Here is a 13711-nt window from a genome sequence, read left to right as displayed (position 1 = left end):
CCTCCCCCTCTCTCCCTATTTATTTCAGAACTCCCTTCCCCTCCCCTATTTCTGAAGAAGGGTCTAGGCCCGAAACGTCAGCCTTCCTGCTCCTCTGATGATGCTTGGCCTGCTGTGTTCATCCAGCTCTACACCTTGTTATCTCAATGTCTTGAGGGTTGCAAGTGTTCTGGGGAATGTGTAGTTGGGAATGTGTGAGGTAAGTATGGGGTCACGTTAATACTTACATAGGAGTTAGAGTACGTATTTAATAGTCTACCATTTCCTGACTAACTATTTTAACTTAATTTTATCAGTGCTGTTCAATTTTTATGGACACTTTGAGGGCATGAAGGAATAACCCAGAGGAATATTTTAATTTCTTGGAAAATTCCTTCGGAACTGCTATTCTTCAGAGTCCCCAAACTCCTATTTGTGCTGGCGTAGTGACAGTCTGTCTGACCAGCAGGAAATCTGTCACCATGTATGGGGGAAGACGATGTTAACAGCCAGCACAGGAGAAGGGAATGAAGGAAAGATCCTTTGGTGCAATTGCCGGGAGTCTGTCTGTATTTACAGTGTCGATGCAGAAATCGTAGATATTCATGGAAACCTCTGGCTATGAACAGTCATTTGCAAGCTCCACCAGTAAGAGCTATCTTATTGAGCTGAATAATGAAGTTGAACTTAGAGGGGAATGGTTTTCATGTTGATAAAGAAGGTAAAGTAATATTGCTTGATCATAATTACAAAGGATGCCAGTGGTGACTGTGAGTAAGAGTGTTTTAACGCAAACAAGGAACAAGATTAGACCCCTCTGTCCTTCAAGCATGCTCTTCATTCCGTAAGAAAATGGCTGATCTGATTTTAGCCTCAATCCGACATTCCTGTATATCCCTAATAATTTTTCGTCCCTTTGATAATCAAGAATCTATCTAGCTCTGTCTTAAAAAAAATTAAAGATTCTGTATCCACTGCCTTTTCAGGAACGGAATTCCAAAGGCTTACAAGCCTCCTGAGAGCAACATGTTTCCACATCTCTATCTTCATCTTTAAATGGGTCCCCCTTACTTTTAAGATATGCCCTGTTTCGATAATATATAGTATTTAATAAACAGACAAATAAACCATGAAGTAAAAACCTATTCCGACAAATTGTTAAAATAGTGACTGGTGATTTTGTAATTAGAAAGTCGCATCACTATTTTTGAAGAAGTAGTTAATCCTCCAGTATCATAGAAATGTACAGATGCCTGTGCTAGCACTTTGTGCTTAGTCCCACATCAATGCTTGTCTGTAATCCAGTGTTATTGCAATGAAATTTGAACAACAAAACTTCAGTGTTTGAAATCTTATAGAATGAAAGCAAAGTATCAGCTTATTGATGGGTCATAAGATCACTTGTTTATAATCTTGTTCTCTGGGAAATGTTGATATGATCTATGGTTTGGTGAACTTTGAGTTTGACATAGACTTAACCTGAAAAGCTGAATTCACTTTCTTGACATTTGAAGTTTGTAGAATAGAATAGAATAGAATAGAATATCCTTTATTGTCACACGTACTGAAGTGCAGGGGTACAATGAAAAGCTTACAATGTTGTCTCTCATGGTGCCATCTTGGGTACAAAGTACCTAGGTACAAATCTTAGATATAAAAAGAAGAATTAAAAGGAAAAGAAGTTGCATTACCTTACAGTGATTCATAGTATAAGTTAGAAATAAGACATCAAAGACTTAATTAAAAGGATAAGCATTACAGTCAGATAAACATTACATTGCAGTAGCTCAACGCAGGGACTTCCACATGTGGTCTGACTGGCCTCGCAAGTCACTGACCGTCCCCGCTCCACTCTGGGAGAATTCCTGGCTCCTCTTTGAATATTGCTGATCAGCAACAATATGTCCATCTGATCAGGGACTTCAGCTTGGTGGATTATCAAAAAATAGCATCTCAGGAAATGGGGTGCCCCTTCAAACTGCACTTATTTTAATATATAGTATTTCCTTATTACTGAACTGAATTCTTAGTTTTAATGTTGTTTAGATCAACCTTTTGAAATTATGTAGAAATTGAATAAAGTTATTCATCTGACTCATTTTCTCTCTGATCAGCATAAAGCAAGCTGTAGTGTTAATCAATGGAATCGATGCTGCTAAATTTCCCCGCCTGCTGTCTCGCATTCTTCAGAAACTTCACTTGAAGGTACTTGATGAAAAATAGAAATGTTTCCTATATGGCAGCAGACTATCACAATGAAACAACTAAATGTTAATGCTGTCATGATACGAGCTAATAATACTTTGAAAGGTATTAGTTCCCTTTACAAATGGATTGCTTTTGAGTGTGGCCCGATTTACTTTAAATAACAACATAATTCAGTCCATGTAACAGAATGGGTGCTTTATATTTAAAAAAAACTGATTTTTCTAATTTTGGGATATATTTGTTCCTCCCTTCATTACTAATTAGAACTCTTGATGTCATGTACAATATTACGTTCCCACTGTCTTTTTAATATTTAATTAAACCAGACTTATTTTCATATGTATGTTGATCAGTAAAGAATGTTCCTAATAATAAAAACAGAAAATACTGAAAAACTGCTAAGATAATGTCATTTACCCCTCAGGCCTGTTCTGTTCATAGTTCAATGGCTGCTCTGTGACCTAACTCTTTATACCCACCTTTGTCCCATGGGCCTTTTGATATGTTTAAACCTTCTGTCCAGACGTGTTATTACACACCTTTGGAGCAGATGGGATTTGACCCAAGGCCGCTGAGCCCCCTCCATGAGCTTTTAGGTTTTTCAATCACCCTGCTCTGACATGATATAACACACCTTTGGAGCAGATGAGACTTGAACCTGAACCTTCTGGACAAAAGATAGGGCCACTGTTTTAGATCCCTGTGGTGAGATTTGCATCTCTGTCCCCAGATGATTGGCCTGGACCATTCTTAATGTGCCACAATCTCTCCAGCCTATGGGCCTTATAATTTTTGAGTAACTGCCTTAAAATGAATTTTGATCTTGCATCAATTGCCATTTGCATCACTTGCTTGAAGAACTGTTTCATTGTTTTACTCGTGAAAGGTCTGCTCTAATTTTTGTACCATGAGTGTGTTCTGGAGTTCTCAAATAGCAGAGATGTTTCTATACATCACAAAAAAATTTCCTTAACATTTGAAGACTCAGTTAGCTAGTTCCTCACCTTCTGACTTCCAGGGAATATAATCTTACCTTGTTTAATATCTTCTTATAGCTTAGTTATATAGCCTACAGTTAGGGAGCACGCTGGTATCTCTCTGCTGTGTATGTGAATGCAGGATGTATAATGCCTTCAAGGTGACACTGAGCAGCTGCTGAGTTCTCTGACAGGTTGAGTAGACTGCCAGCATAATGGTTCTAGTAACATAATTGGTTAAAAGGTTCATATGTTGCTGGCTGATTTTAGGGAACCGGTATTCTTCGGAGCCAGGGGGAGGCTAGCAAGCAGGACCTCAAAGGTAGTAATCTCTGAGTACCTCCAGTGCCTTGAGTTGCTGAGTACAAAATAGGAGGATAGAGCAAGTACATGAATAATTAGAGTCCTTGTAGAGGGGGCAGAGTTTAGATTCCTGGGTACCTGGATAACTTGGTGGTCCTGTTTGGTTGGGATGCAGTGTCCTTGTGGGCTGTATACTTGTGATGTTGGACTGGATTTAAACTACTTTGGCAGGGTGGGAACATCAGAGAAGGTAAGCAAGGTGTATAACTGATTGGGAGAGACAGCACAAGATTGTAATATCTCCAAATATTGTACTACGCTGAAAAAAAAGTGGATGCCCTTGAACTGGTCTTTAGAGTTAATAAATAATAGATGTACTATTGTACCAATTACTTGGAATTATGTGCAGGAGCAAGTTTACAAGATAATTAAAGAGAAGTGCAAGGAGTATAGTTATGGGGAACTTTACGGTTACTGTGTTCTATATTAGGATAGCTAGTGTAAAGTGCAGAAGTGTTTCTGAGGTGAGTTCAGGAGAATGTTCTTGATGAGTGGGTCAAAATCATCGATGAGGATGGAGGAATTGCTGGATCTGGTTCTGGGGAATGAGGTCAGTTAAATGAAACATTTGGGATGAAGAGTGAGGGATTGAAATATCTATTTAATTATAGATTTGGGTTAGCTATGGAAAAATTAAGGAACAACCCATAGAAAAATATTGAATAATTTCAGTAAGAGCCAATTTAAAGGAAATGAGATGGATCTTTCGCTAATCATAACCAAGATTCATGGGCAAACCTCAAACAGAAAAGTGGACTGGCTTTTAAAGAAGTATTTTTGAAGTGCATTCTTGTAGAGATGAAAATTGGTAAAGAGAAAACCAGAGCTCCTTGGATAACAAAACAGGTGGCGACTAAGACAAAGCAAAAAAAAATGTATATGGCAGATGTCAGGTTGAGTAAACAAGTGAGAACCAGGCCAAATATAGAAATTTCAGAGGGAATATGAAAAAATAATAAGGAGCGATGGGAGAGAGTAAAAGGAGAAGTCGTCTTCTAACAGCAACGAGAGTCCAAATGTTGGCTTTAGGCATATACCTTCTATCCTCTCCTGTCTCCCTCAGACTGGATCCCACCACTATTGATCCACCCAATGTAATATTTCAGCCCCACTGTTACCCTTGAACTTCTTTGCTACCCTAGTAGCTTTTTAAATTTCATTTAAGGGATATGGTTGTCTTTGACTGGGCCAGCATATAATGTGAACCATAGTTGCCCTTAAAGTGATGATGAGTATCCTCCATGAACTGCTGCAGTTCGTGTGTTGTAGGTAAACACAAAATACTGTTAAGGAGGGAATTCCAGGATTTTGACACCGAAGGGATGGTGGTGCACTTGCGCACACAAAAGCAGAACAGATTCACACCCCATCACTACTCTTAATTATCAGTCAGGTGATGGAAGATGTCATGAACAATGCTATCAAGCAGCACTTGCTTAGCAATGACCTGCTCATTATGCCCAGTTTGGGATCCACCAGCAGCACTCAGCTCCTGACCTCATTACAGCCTTTGTTCAAACAAAGGAGCTGAATTCCAGAGGTGAGGTGAGACCGCCCTTGATACCCATGTTGCATTTGACCAAATGTAGCAACAAGGAGCCCTAGCAAAACAAGTCACTTGGAATCAGGTTGATCTTTGCTGGTTAGAGTCATACCTGGTACATCGAAAGATGTTGTGCTTGCTGGAGGTCAGTCATTTTAGCTCCAGGACATCTGTGCAAGAATTCCTAGTGACTCAGGCCCAACATCTTAAGCTGCTTCATCAACAACTTTCTGTCTATCATAAGGTCAGAAGTGGGGATGTTCACTGGCTGCATAATGTTCAGCACTGTTTTCAACTCTTCAGATACTGAAGAACTCTAGGGTGGTCTGTCTCACCTCATTTTGGTTGGAATTGAAGTTAATTTTGTAAGAGCGTTCTTGCAACACAAGGTGCCATTCAAAACTAATTCTGTGTATATTTTATTAGTATATTTTTACAGTGTTGATTAGAACCTCTTGTATTAGTTCAATTCTTATTAATTGTGGTTTTAGGATGAACATTCATTTAATGAAGAAGAGAAGGAAAAGCTACAAGCTGCACTCTCTCTGGAAAAACAAGATCTCCGTTTGGTGCTGGAAACTGTATCTTTTATCCTGGAACAGGTGAAATTATATGAAATTGCATTTTATAAATGTTTGGATTTGCTCACCTTCCTTTTCTTGGTTTTGATTAATGTTTTCAAGGTCTTAACAAAACCATTCCACTGAATAATGTTGCATTTTATAAAAGTTGTAAAGAAAATAAACCATTCACCTTGTGGTATATTATGGTTTAAAATGGTGGAGTTTAGTTTGTGTAAATTGTCAACACACGTTGAATTGGCTAGTGATTACTGATTGAACTGCGATATCATTCATGTGAGCCAAATGTTGAGCATTTAAAGTTCCCAAAATTAGGACAGTAGAATTCCTGACACTTTCTAAGCCCTTTTCTGAAAACTATCTGGTGTTTTAAAATTAATGATTCCTTGCAAAGTTTCTGTGTTTTAACTGCTAACCACAAACGTTCTCATGTTTTTCTTTCTGTACCGCCTGCTATTGAGTAAGTGGCATTAAGGTAAGGCAGGTTAATGTATAACTAGAGAAACTGTGCAAGAAGTTTATTTGGTCATTGGAACCAAATTACACCAGGAAACACCTATCAAACCCTTTTTCTGAAGAAGGGTCTAGGCCCGAAATGTCAGCTTTCCTGCTCCTCTGATGCTGCTTGGCCTGCTGTGTTCATCCAGCTCTACACCTTGTTACCTGTCAAAGATAGACAAGTTTCACCTCAACAAAGCTGTGACTGATATCCCTAAACTATCTGAAGATTTCAATCTCTCCTAAACCTTCAGTCTTGCAGATTATACATTTGCTGAGACTCATGACTTTGCCTGAACTGAATTTGGATTGTGCACCGAAGTTTCCAAAGTGTATTAATACCATAATCAGCAGTATTGCTCTAACATTTAGCTTTAGCTTCAGCTTCCAGCATTTTCCTCTTCAAATTGTACCTTAAATCATTCTTAAAAACAAGAGGACTAATTCAGCTTATTCAGGTTTAATTTATGTTGAGTCTGTGTTCTCCTGGGAAAAATGTCACATGCCTGTTGTAACTTTAGTATTCTGAAATTTGCAGAAATTTGAGAGTTGGATGAATCTTTGTTCATGCTGGTGCTCAGTTTTCAAAAGCAAATACCCAGGATGCTCAAAGCAAATATTTTTCACCTTAGCTCTTCTAGTAGAAAAAATAACAGCAACTTTTTTAGTAATTAACGAGTTAACAAGGAAATGAGACCCACACTGGTTGACACACTTCCCAAAATACTGCGTGTAAGTATTATTTATACAGTTTTTCCAAATAATTTTGAAAGCTTTAGGACTGAAACCGTCAGAAACTAGACAAAAATTTTCCATCAGTGTAAATTACCACTGATGCCAAAACATCCTGGGAATTTTCCCTAAATACTCAGAAAATAAAATCCAGATTCAATTCACTACATTGCCACTCTGTAAAATATATCAAATTCAAGCTTGTTGGAAACATGGGACCTCTTAAAGTAAGCATTTTAATGAATAAAGTAGAAGTGGCAACTCAGACAATATATTTCATCAAAATGTAAGAGATACTTTTTTTTTCTGTTTTAAATCTGCAGTTGAAATATTACTGAGGTAAAAAGGTAGATGAAAGTATCTTGTCAGATTTGTGGTGGCTGGGTTACATTGAAAGCTGTATTTATATGGGGTGGAGGTGATATTATAAACATGGATAGATGAATTGATAAGAGACTCATTGACATTTACGGTGTAGAAAGATGCCATTTGGCTTATTGTTTCCAAAATAGTCAACAAAGATCTGAGTAATCCCATTTTTCAGCATAATCCATAGTCTGGGAGGATGTAGAATTGCAAGTGAAAATCTACATATAGTGCAAATGATATAAGAGTTTTTGAGCAAGCACCCTTTTAGGCAGTGAGTTCCGGATTCCAACCATTCTCATAGTGAAAAGAAATTGTCCTTAACTCTCTTTTGAATCTTCTATCTCTTAACTTAAATCAACACACCCTGGTTATTGACCCTGTACTAATGGAAAAAGTACCTTCCTATCCAACATATCTATTCCCCTCATAATCTTAAATATCTCTATCATGTCCCCTCTAAAGCTTTGGTGCTCCAAGGAAAACAGCCTCAACTAATCCAAGCTTCCTTGTAGCTCAAATTGTCCACCCAGGCAGCATTCCGGTAAATAGTGAGGAGAAAGTTGACAAAACTGTAACTTATAGACTGGACAGTATAAATCTATGTTACTCCAACCAGAAATATTTGTAGATGTAGTGGTTGGAGGGTAAAGGTGAGAAGTGGGTGTGGGTCTCATCAATGCCCTATAACTGAAGCATGACTTCCCCTACTTATATATTCAGTTCCCCTTGCAATATGGTGTATATACATACTAACATTTTACAAATCGTGCACTAGAACACCAGATTCTTCTGCATCTCTCAACATTTAGATGATTTTTTTTCTCTTTTTTTCTTACCATAATGGACAATTTCACATTTTTCTACATAATGTTCAATTTGTTAAATCTTTGCCCAAGCACTTAACCTATCTGTATCCCTTCACAGCTTCCTTACATTCACATCACAACTTACTTCTAGACCTCTCTGTGTCATCAGTTGCACGTAACCATACCTTCAGTCCTTTCATCCAAATCATTCATATACATTGTAAAGTGTGGTAGCTCAGCAATGATCTCTGTCGCACACCACTTTTTACATCTTGTGAACCAGAAAACTATCAACGGATGCCTACTGTCTATTTCCTGTTAGGTCGCCAATCTTCTATCCATATCAGTGGGTTATCCATGTACCATTCATTTTCCGGAATAGTCTTTGATGTGAAACTTTATCAAATACCTTGTGGAACTCCAGTACAGTACATCTGTTGGTTTCCATGTATCCACAAAATATGCCACTTCCTCAAAGAAGTATAATAAATTGGTTAAACATGATTTCCTTTTGACATTGTGTTGACTCTGCCCAAATACCTTGCCCTTTAAGTGCCCTGCTATATTGACTCTAAACACAGTACTTAACATGCTCCCTATTATGGTTATTTAGCCACTTGGATTGTCGTTTCCTGTTTTTATCTCCCTACCTTTCCCAGTAAAAGAGTTGTATTTGCTATTTTCTATTCTAATTGTACTTTCCCTGAAACTTCGAAATTTTGGAAAATCAAAAAAACTGCATTAACTATCACTAGCCACTTTTAAGTGGCTACAATGAGTTAGGATAAGGATGCACCCCATCAGGACCTGGGGACTTGTCAGCCTGCCTCTCCAGCAATTTGCTCAATACCACTTCTCTGATATAGTAATTTTCTTTAGTTTGTCCCTCACTTCTATTTGCTGATTCCCAACTACTTTTGGGATGTAACTTGCATCCTTCATGATTAAGTCAAATTCAGAATGCCTGTTTATATCATCTACCATCTCTTTACTTTCCATTATTATATCCCTACACTCACTTTCTGTAGGATCAACATTCACTTTGTTAATGTTTCCCTTTTTAAATATCTATGGAAACTCTTTGTTTTTGTATATTTCTAGCTAGCTTTCTACTCTAATTTTTCCCTCCTTATTCATCTTTAGTCAATCTTTGCTGTTTTTTATATTCTGTCCAATCTTCTGGTCTGCCACCAACCTTTGCACAATTTCCTGCATTTTCTTTAAATCTGATACGATCAACTGTTGCCATAATCTTTTACGCCCAGTTCTGAATGGAATGTGCCTGAAGTACCCATCATTCCTTGATGATCTTTGTTGGTCAACTGATGTCATATCCCATTCTCAGACTAATACCACTGTTCTCAAGAGAAAAATCTCACCTCCTTCAAAATCTCGTCTTAACTAGTAACCATTGCCCAGAACTAGCATTCATGGTGTTTGGTGCAATTTCTAAAAGAGCTGTTCTGCTATTGTAGATAAGTGTGTGGCATTTAATTAATTAATATTTAGGTTAAGTGCAATTGGACGCATTGGTTGTATCAGTCTAGATATTCTGCTGGCTTCGGTGTGATGAATAACAGCATCTGTAAATTAAATAATCATGTCTATGCTGAAATATTTTTTAAAAAGTGCTGTTGCACTTCCATCAACTATTTATTTGAAAAGTTCTCAAAAATCTGTGGAATCGGTTTTAACAGAAAGGAGGTCATTTTGCCTATTAAATCGATGCAAGTTCTCCATCCCATTGCACAACATTATCCCAGTAGCTCTCCAATTTTATTTCCTTCAAGTACTGGTCCACTTTACTTTTGAAATCATGAATTATCTCTGCAGTGCCTTACTCGTCTCTGTTTTGAATTTTCACTTTACTTGTATGTCTGTTATCAGGCAGCCTATTACAACATGAAACCCATTGCTCTTCAACAACAACTGGAAAATATTCACCTGAGTCAAGAGAAGGCTGAAGCTTTTGCCCAGGCCTGGACAAGTATGGGCCAAGATGTTGTTGAAAAATTGAGGCAGAATACGTTTGCTCCTAAAAAGGTAATATAAGTTGAGAAGATCAGAATTAATTCGAGTGCTGGGATTTTCGTGGGAAAGGAAAGAATTTGTATGTAAATATCTCACAAAAATTCAAATGTACTTCACATGCAGTGAATTGCTTTGAAGTAGTTACCGTTTATTGCCGCCATGTACAGCAGAGAAACAAATGATTAATTTCGCATCACTTGTTTCAAAACGTCTGGCATTGTTCTATCAAAAAATTTAAAAGATCCTAGCTTAAGTTACAGTTTTAGGGCAGAGAAGTAAATGAAAGTCCAAATCACTATTCTGCATTTTCTTAGCATATGTTGTAAATGAAAGCTTACTGGGGTGAATTTGGTCTTCAATAATTGCACAAGACGGGTATGAATAAACAGCAGCCTGTTTTACATGACACACAAATTTCTTTTCCATTTAATTTGACATAAAAAAAAATTGTCTCATTGAGCTCATTAGGAAGCTGGATAATCTTAATTTGCTAATTCCCTGTATGCTGAAATACAAACTCTTTCATGCAAAGAGAACAAAGGCCTCTATTAAATTTTCTGTGGTATTGCACATGCTTAGGTGAGACCAATTGCTTTATTAAGTCAGGCAGGATTATAATGTAGGGCTGGACAGTCTGACCAAGGTGGGAGATATAGAGGAGGCAGACACAGAAATCTGAATTATTATTCTAATGTCAAACATCTATTCTGCATAAACATCTTAAATGTGATCATATTTGCAGCTTGAAAAAGTTGGGTTCTGTCTTAACCTTGAAATGGGACATTCAACACAAGCCAAAGTGAAGTCTCCTCTTGCTGTTCTTGAGCTTGGAGTCAACAGTGACAACTCTGAGGTAAATGAACCAAATATAATAAACAGAAATGCTAATTGTAAACACTTGAAATACTAATTGAGTGTTTTGCATTATACAACTGTAACTATTCAGACATATATTTCAGTGTTCAAAAACAAAGTTCTGGAAAAGCTCAGCAGGTCTGGCAGCATCTGTGAAGGAGAAAACAGAGTTAACGTTTCAGTTCTGAGGAAGGGTCACCGGACCCGAAACGTTAACTCTGTTTTTCCCATCACAGATGCTGCCAGACCTGCTGAGCTTTTCCAGCAACTTTGTTTTTGTTCCTGATTTACAGCATCCGCAGTTCTTTTGGTTTCTATATACTTCAGTGTTATTTGTATTGTGTGTCAGTCTCTCCAGTAAGGATAGCCCACTTAGTCTCTTTGCACACTTCCCTCTTGTTTAAATACACTTGATTGTTCACCACTTCTCACTGCTTTCTGTCCCTGAATCCATTTTGTATCTTCGCCACCAGTGTTCCTTTAATAGAAAAGGAGGAGACCATTCAGCCTTTTGAGCCTGCTGTGCCATTCAGTTAGATCATGGCTAATCATCTACGTCAATGCTACTTTCCGGTAATATCTCCATACTGCCTGATGTCATTAGTCTCCAGAAATCTATTGATTTTAGTCTTGAACATGTTGAATGAATTGAACTTCCACAATCCTTTGTGCTGGAGAATTCCAAAAGTTTACGCCACTCTGAGTGAATAAGTCCCTCCTTGTCACAGCCTTAAATGGTCATCCCCTTATTCTGAGATTATGTCCCCTAGGTCTAGACTCACCAGTATGGGGAGCCATCTTATCTGTATCTATACTGTGACATCTTGCAATGGTTTTGTAAGTTTCAATAAGATCCCCATCATTCTTCAAAATTCAAAAAAAATGTAGACTGAAGTTCCTCAATCTGTCCTGAAGAGACAGTTCTGCCATTAAATGAGTTAGTTTGTTGAGCCACTGTTGCACTCCTTCCACAGTATATCCATCCTTTGCTAAGGAGACCAGAACTGTACACGGTACTCCAGGTGGAGTCTTGCTAAGTCTTCAATCCTCATGCATGAATCATAAAAAGCTAGCAGACAGGTTCAGAAGGAAATAGGGAAGGCCAGTGAGCTGTAAGCCTTTATTTCAAAGGGAATGGAGTATAAAGATAGGGAAGTCTTGCTAAAGCTATACAAAGGACTAGTTAGACCACAACTAGAATATTGTAAACAACTTTGGTCGACTTATCTAAGAAGATGCTGGCATTGGAGGCAGTTTAGAGAAGGTTCACTAGGTTGATTCCTGTTATGGAGCGTTTTTTTTTTATGAGGAGAAATTGCACAGATTGAGCCTGTACTCATTGCAGTTTAGAAGAATGAGAGTTCGCCTCATTGAAACATCCAAGATTCTTAGGGGGCTTGACAGGGTAGATGTGGTATAATTTGAGAAGTACTCTTGACTGTAAGTAAGTCATTAACAAGACATTCAATGGTGTTACCATCACTGAATCCCTCACTATCAACATTCTGGGGGTTACCATTGATTAAAACTCAACTGGATTCACTATATAAATACAGTGGCTACAGGAGCAGGTCAGAGGCTAGGAATACTGAAGTGAATAACTCGCCTGCTGATTGCCCAAAGCCTGTTCACCATCTGCAAGGCACAAGTCAGTGATGTGATGGAACACTCCCTACTTGCCTGGAAGAGTGTAACTCCAACAACACTCGTGAAGCTTGGCACCATCCAGCTCAAGGCAATCCATTTGATTACCAGCACATCTCCAATCATCCACCATTGATGCTGTGTAGCAGCAGTGTGTACTACCTTCAAAATGCACTGCAGGAATTCACTAAAAATCCTTAGACAGCACTTTACAAACCCATGACCACTTCCATTTAGAAGGACAAGGGCAGCTGAGATATGGGAACACCACTACCTACCTGCAAGTTCCCCTCAAAGCCACTCATACAACCATAAGACCTAGGAGCAGAATTATGACATTCGGCCCATCAAGTCTGCCCTGCCATTTGATCATGGCTGATATGTTTCTCAACTCCACTCGCTTGCCTTCTCCCTGTAACCCTTGATCCCATTAACAATCAAGGACCTATCTACCTGTGTCTTAAAAACACTCAATGAATTAGTTTCCAAAGCCCTCTGCAGCAATGATTTCCATGGATTAACCTCCCTCAGGCTGAAGAAATTTCTCCTTATCTCAGTTCTAATGGGTCATCCCTTCACTCTGAGGCTGTGCCCTCTGGTCCCACTCTCTCCTACTAGTGGAAACATCTTCTCCACCTCCACTGTATCCAGGCCTCTCAATATTCTGGTAATTTCAATCACAAGCCCTCTGATCCTTTTAAACGCCATGAAGTACAAACCCAGAGTCCTCAACATCTCCTGATATGACAAGCCCTTCAAACCCATGGGCATTCTTGTAAACCTCCTGTGGATCCCCTCCAATGCACATCCATCTTTAGATACGGGCCCGGAACTGCTCTGTATTCCAGATGCCATCTGACCAGAGTTTATACGGCCTCAGCAGTACATTTCTGCTCTTGTAATCTAGCGCTCTTGAATGTCCGGACTGAGCGTGACCAGGCGCTGACACACAGCCGGATGCAGGCTCTTGGCCAAATGGCTGCAATTGTTAAAGAAACCCAAAGGTAAATGCACATACAAGACAGAGACTGAACACATTGTGACTTTAGTTTTTTTTTAAGAAGCCTTGTAGGTTACATTTTAAAACCTGTTCTGAGGAGCTGTAATAAATCTTGTGGTATAGTG

The 13711-nt window shown here is 38.6% G+C and overlaps 1 protein-coding gene across 1 annotated transcript in view; it reads left to right on the top strand.

Annotated features, from left to right (window-relative positions):
- Positions 1-10940, top strand: part of LOC109918759 (COMM domain-containing protein 10) — a gene marked incomplete at its 3' end in the record, with an annotated part of 14930 nt that extends 3990 nt beyond the window's left edge. The window contains exons 2-5 of the mRNA XM_048593653.1: positions 2094-2184; positions 5562-5672; positions 9944-10099; positions 10830-10940. Coding sequence (XP_048449610.1) covers positions 2094-2184; positions 5562-5672; positions 9944-10099; positions 10830-10940 — 469 coding nt within the window. The remainder of the gene's footprint in view (positions 1-2093; positions 2185-5561; positions 5673-9943; positions 10100-10829) is intronic.
- Between the last annotated feature and the right edge of the window lie 2771 nt (positions 10941-13711).

Source organism: Rhincodon typus, unplaced genomic scaffold (assembly GCF_021869965.1).
Source record: "Rhincodon typus isolate 14 unplaced genomic scaffold, sRhiTyp1.1 hic_rhity00003398, whole genome shotgun sequence".
Lineage (NCBI taxonomy): Eukaryota > Metazoa > Chordata > Chondrichthyes > Orectolobiformes > Rhincodontidae > Rhincodon > Rhincodon typus.
This window is presented reverse-complemented; position numbering and strand designations above follow the sequence as displayed.